This window comes from Brassica oleracea, chromosome C4, assembly GCF_000695525.1.
Source record: "Brassica oleracea var. oleracea cultivar TO1000 chromosome C4, BOL, whole genome shotgun sequence".
In the NCBI taxonomy this organism is placed as follows: Eukaryota; Viridiplantae; Streptophyta; class Magnoliopsida; order Brassicales; family Brassicaceae; genus Brassica; species Brassica oleracea.
The window spans coordinates 46607693-46613692 of record NC_027751.1 but is presented as its reverse complement, the minus strand read 5'-3'; the positions used below and the strand labels follow the sequence as shown (position 1 = coordinate 46613692).

The following is a 6000-nucleotide window of genomic DNA, read 5'->3' as shown; positions in this document are numbered from 1 at the left end:
GTTTTAAATGTGTATCATATTTTAAACATTGGGGTTGAACACATTATTAATACTGGTATAACTAGGACAACTATTCAAGTTCTGAAATTTAAATATTCAATTTGGTACTACATATGAAAAAATAATCAGCTGGCCAAATTGGTAAGTGTTTAAAACAACGCAACTCAAATGTTGCCACAATTAAACTAGTAATACTATTATTGTAGTTAAACCAGTTGTATCAGTCAGACTATTATTATCGTAATCCAAACACCAAACATGAATGCTTATACATCATTTTGAACTCTTGATGTTTTTTGTGTCATCTTCTGGAATATATTCTTCTAATCCTTTACTATTGCAACATTTTTCGGTTTGACAATTGTCTTCTTTGGTTTCGAGAGCAAAAGGATAAAAATGATTTTTTTCTGTAAATAGTACAACTAGTACAACTGGTAAAACAACTAATTATTCAAATACATATTATATAAAACAAAATTTTAACATATATTGACAAATTCATGCATGGCAAAATTAGAACAACATTTTGGTTCTACATTATCCTCTTCTATAACATTATTCGCTGAAAACAAAAACCCTAATACCATATTAGTTATAAAATTGTACTAGTTATAGTTGTTCTAATTATACTAGTTATACTCGTTGTAGTTGTACTAGTTATACTAGTTTCAGTTGTACTATGTGTACTAGTAGCACTTTGCGTTCTTCACTGTCAAAAATTTTGTATTTAAAAGTGAGATTCAGTTTTATATGAGAGAAAATGGATTGGGAATGATGAAGAATTGATCGATTTGAGATAAGAACGAAAATTCGTAAGGGTTGAAGAGTTTATTTTTATTTTGATTTTGATCGTGGAATGGAAAAAATTTGTTAAAATGGAGATTTAAAATCTGAGCTTTTTTAAGGTTGTGAATCCGGATGAAGTAAATGAAAACAGATAATATGGAAAGGATTAGATGAATGTCACTTAAGTTTGAGTTTGAGTTTGATTTTTAAGAAATGGTGATGAAAAAATGGAGATGAAGAACGTAAAAATGATGTTGGAGAAGAAGGAGAGATTTGGGGGTCTAGGGATCCGGATTGGGTTGAGTCGGATTATTGGGTTTGGATAGGTAGTGGTTGGGTTGGTAAATAAATAGAAATTTCTGGGTTTTGAAGTCTTTTTGACTATTTTTATGTTTAAAATTAATTCAAAATAAAAATCAAAATGTAAGAGGTCTTTTTTAGATTTTTTTCAGATATCAACATTTGATCCGATTAGCACACAGACGGATGTCATAGCACTCTAGCCATATTTGTGAACAGTGATTAAAGCACTCTAGCCATAGTTCATAATCTATATCCTATCGAAACATGATTCGCATCTTAGCATACATATGACAAAACAAATTTTTAAAACTACATTGAAGTTAATTAATTTGTATAAATTCGAAAACAGAAAAATAGGACTTTTATAAAATATAGTAACATTTCTTAAAAGAAACATAGTAAAAGATTTGAATCCGGGTTGCGGGTCAAACCCGTCCCGCTTGATCATTTTTTTTACTCAAAAAATTTGATCTGCTTGACCCGCAAGAAGAAAATATGAAATCCGCACCCACGCCGCTTAAACATGCGGTTGATTTGCTAGACCCGCGGATAATATTAATAATAATAAAAATTATTAATTTAAATATTTTTATTAAAAAATAATAAAATTTCATATTTTAAATATTTTATTAAAAAATAATAAAATTTAATCTTTTAAATATTTTTATTTAAAAAAAGTTAATATTTTTAATATTTTTATTAAAAATAATAAATATTAGTCTATTTATAATTAAAATTAAATATTTTAAAAAAATTTCTGTTTAAAAATAATATTTAAAAAGAAAACTTTTTTTTCAAATTTTTGCGGGTTGACGGATACCTGCATTTAATTTTGGCTGACCCGCACCCGCCCGCGTAAAAATCACTCAACCTACACCCGCAAACTAAATTTTTCAAATCACTCGACCCGCATCCGCCCTGCAACGTTCAAATGGGGCGGGGCCTGCAGATAATGATTCATATTCCCAGCACTGCAATCATAAATGAAGACTAGAGAACGGCAAGAATAATGCATTTCCTAACGTTTCTAAAAAATATCACCATTCACAAGGAATAAACTTTTTTTCTCATTTCCTATCATTTTTTTTTGTAGAAAAATAAAGAATAAACATATTCCTTGTTAAATTTAAGAAATCCTTTCTTTTTCATTTCTAAAATTTTATTTCTTTAAGTTTTTTTTCTATTTGTTCCTCTCCGGAAGGGTGACCGGTCGAACTCTAAGTTGTTCTTGTCCTTTTTTGGCTAATCATGTTCGGTTTAGCCTTTTCGGCCCATATTAGCCAATGATGATTCTTAGGCTTAGCCTTTTCGGCCCATATTATATAGCAACAAAGAAAAACCTGTGTGAGAAATAGAAGGGAGCTCTCGACGACGTCGTTTTACGGGTCATCTCTATCCCATCTTTCTCAATTGTGTTAATCAGCTCTAACGCAATTCCGGCGACTCCACCGCCCCTTCTCAAAGATGCAGTTTCTGGTAAGATTTCAACTTTTCTCCATTTTGTTTTACAGCTTGATGTACAATTCTCTGAACGATTGCGAAAACAGGAGAAGGTGAAAATGATAAAGAAGGAAGAGCCGCCGGTGACGGTGAATAACCCTGAAAGCCTTCCTCTTTACTGGTACGAAACTTCAGATTCCGTCTCTCGCCGCTTCCACTTCGAATCCGACGGTCACCTCTCTGTAAATCTCTCTCTCCCCCCCTTTGCTTCACCAATCTTCAGTGATCATGGTTGTTTTTTTTCTTTCTTCTCTTTAGATGAAACTTGTTGATGACGCAAGACCAGTTCCTCAGAAGATGGCTGAGTCTTTCCTTAACAAGTTCTTTCCTTCTGGATATCCTTACAGGTGACTCAGTGCCCTTTGTGTTAAGCAATAGAAAGACTTTGTTTCGAAGTGTGCTTTATAAAAGGTTACTTAATGTCCTTAAGGTTAAGCAAGAGAGAGAGAGAGAGACTTCTCCTTTTCATTGAAAGCGTTTCTTTTTCTTTGTTGTCTACACTACAGTGTGAACGAAGGGTATCTTAGGTACACACAGTTTCGAGCACTTCAGCATTTCTCTAGCGCTGCGTTATCAGTCTTATCCACTCAGGTCTTCTTCGTTCTTCACTCTTGCAATCTACTTTCCAGTTTCCACTTCCTTTCTTCTAACAATTAAAGACTGAGGGATAAATGATGTCTATACATATATATTTTAATCGGTTTGCTGCACTGCATTCATTTGCCATAAATTTTTCATGCTTACTTTAGCTGTTGCAATGGAGGTTTATTAACATGGATATATGATTCTTCTGCAGTCACTGCTATTTGCTGCAGGCTTGCGGCCTACACCGGCTCAAGCAACCGTCGTCAGCTGGGTATGTTGCCACTTTAGTTCGTTTACTTGTTCTGAACCTACAGGTGAGTAAGTTTTTGTTGACTACATTGGTTTAATAGATTCTCAAGGATGGGATGCAGCATGTGGGAAAGCTTATCTGTAGCAATTTGGGTGCAAGAATGGACTCTGAGCCTAAACAGTGGAGGATTCTAGGTTTGCATCATTCTTTAGCTACATGTTTCTGCTCGTGTCTTCACAGTGTCAACCATAAAACGTTATTTCATTTTTATTTTCAGCTGACGTGCTCTACGATTTTGGTACTGGTCTGGAACTCGTTTCTCCTTTATGCCCCCATCTGTTTCTTGAACTGGCTGGTCTTGGGAACTTCGCTAAGGTATATATATCCTCTTTTTTTTTTTTTTTTTTAATTATAAGGGAGAATCTGTGTTAGCTCTTATGCACAATGCACTGAATCTTTTTGTCCAAATCCAAAGGGGATTGAACTGAAACTGTTCTTAACACCGGTGTCTACCTTCCTCAACAGTGAAAATAGCTTTCTAGAGACCATCTTATCATAAGTCAATCAGTTTCAATGGGTTGATTGTAGTTATCTCTGAGTTTTTTTTCTGTAGGGAATGGCTGTGGTTGCAGCAAGGGCAACAAGATTACCGATTTATTCATCTTTCGCCAAAGAAGGAAATCTCAGTGACATTTTTGCTAAAGGAGAAGCTATCTCTACTCTTTTTAATGTTGCTGGAATTGGAGCTGGGATTCAACTTGCTTCCACAATATGTTCATCAATGGAAGGAAAGGTAACTTCTTCTGCTCATCTATTAGTATCTATTTGTTTTGTTTGCAACTCGCTTATTTTAGAATACACTGTTATCTGCAGTTGGTGGTTGGATCGATTCTTTCGGCTGTACATGTGTACTGTGTGGTAGAGCAGATGCGAGGAGTCCCAATCAACACACTGAATCCACAGAGAACAGCTTTGATCGTGGCTAATTTTCTGAAGGTATATATAACCACCTTTAGTTCAATCCTCTTAACAATTTGTTAATATCTTTTATGATATCAAAGGCATTTATTTTCAGACTGGTAAAGTCCCAAGACCTCCTGAACTAAAATTCCAAGAAAACCTACTGTTCCCGGAGAGACCAATCCAAGATGCAGGAAACGTGAGAGTAGGAAGGGCTCTGCATAAAGCTGTGAAGCCTTCTCAGGTGCAGAAACTAAAAGAAGTGTTTGCAGAAGAGAAGTTTCTACTGAGCCAAGGCAAATCATGGACCGATATGGTCTTGGAGCACGATGCAACCGGTGAAGATGCGTTTCGAGGGTGGTTAGTTGCAGCGTATGCCAAGTCGATGACAAAGATATACAATGACCCTGATGATGTGATATTGCAAGACGCTTATGACAAGATGAACGATGTCTTCGGTCCGTTTTTGTCTCAAGTGCAGGCTAAAGGATGGTATACCGATAGATTTTTGGATGGCACGGGTACAAGATTTGCTTGGTAGCTCTGTGTTTCTGGTAAAGTTTTTCAAGTGTAGACACAATCTAGTGGCTGAAGACTAGAGTCAGATTGTTAGGTGAAACCAAAGTGTTGTGGAGAAAAGAGAAAAGTTCTTTGTCGTCGTTTGTACTTCTTTTTGGGAGGGTCATTGTTAGGTCTACTACAATATATTATCATATGATTTCAAAGTGGAATCTGATGAATACTTTTTATGAAAATATATTTGTTTTAAGTACAAAAAGTTGGTATCTCTTTGTGGTTTAAATTTTGTATTTTATCCATGGTCAAATCATGTGTACTGGCAATTTTTATCCTTAGCCATGGACTCTTTAGTCTTTGTTTGGGGTTTTTGTTGCCTGTTGTTGAATATATTAATCTAATACTAGTTTGGACGGAAAACTCGAATCATGATTTTGCTGTAAAATAAAGTGTGTGATGATCATCTGGTTGAACCAAGCTACTGGAGACATGGCTCCATCGATTTTGATTTTTTTTTCCATCGATTTTGGTTTTGTTTCAGCTTGGAACAAGACTAGAGTTTCTCTATGGGTAGGTTTTCAAATGATGCATAAAGAGTTGCATGAAGAGAGACAAATCAGCTTTAGATGCATGCGAGATTTGTATTTTGCTTGGTGATATATTTAGAAGGAAGAGGTCTTTTTAGAAATAAATTATTTTCAAAATTCGGATATAATTTTTTTCTTTCTATAATTAACTTTTCTAAAAGAAATATAGAATATTATTTTTCTTCATCAAAATTACAGAGGTGACGATTTTTTTTTTTTGAAATTTTATACGGTGGTTAAATAATTTAAAATTATTTTAATAATATTTAAATTTACGTTTTTCAGTTATTTTTACAAATGATCTAAAACAGGGGTAATGCGTCATCAACTGCGTCATTTGCTATTACTGTAGTCTCGAAGAGTGTAGCTGTGTAGCATGAAATTAGATAGTTGGATCCGTTCAAGGAGATAAATGACGGTCTAACGTATTGAAGAGTGAATTTTTACTTTATAAATTTTTTTTTGCATGCACCTATAGATCAATAATGTATCTCAGCCGACCCTGGAAAATTT

General features: G+C 34.5%; 1 protein-coding gene across 1 annotated transcript; it reads left to right on the top strand.

The window, feature by feature from the left end:
• The first annotated feature begins 2460 nt into the window (after window positions 1-2460).
• On the top strand, window positions 2461-5173 carry LOC106337054 (protein root UVB sensitive 2, chloroplastic). The gene is made up of 10 exons (XM_013776072.1): window positions 2461-2565; window positions 2637-2771; window positions 2848-2936; window positions 3096-3180; window positions 3386-3445; window positions 3525-3618; window positions 3702-3799; window positions 4038-4217; window positions 4298-4420; window positions 4500-5173. Exons 1-10 carry the CDS (start codon window positions 2554-2556, stop codon window positions 4923-4925), a joined length of 1302 nt encoding a protein of 433 aa, XP_013631526.1. The 5' UTR covers window positions 2461-2553; the 3' UTR covers window positions 4926-5173.
• Window positions 5174-6000: the final 827 nt, after the last annotated feature.

What these genes read in the sequence shown, in the direction of transcription:
- LOC106337054 (XM_013776072.1), top strand. An exon ending in AATCCGACGGTCACCTCTCT is followed by an intron (nt 2,772 to 2,847) that starts GTAAATCTCTCT and finishes TCTTCTCTTTAG; the next exon opens with ATGAAACTTGTTGATGACGC. An exon ending in TAAACAGTGGAGGATTCTAG is followed by an intron (nt 3,619 to 3,701) that starts GTTTGCATCATT and finishes TTTTATTTTCAG; the next exon opens with CTGACGTGCTCTACGATTTT.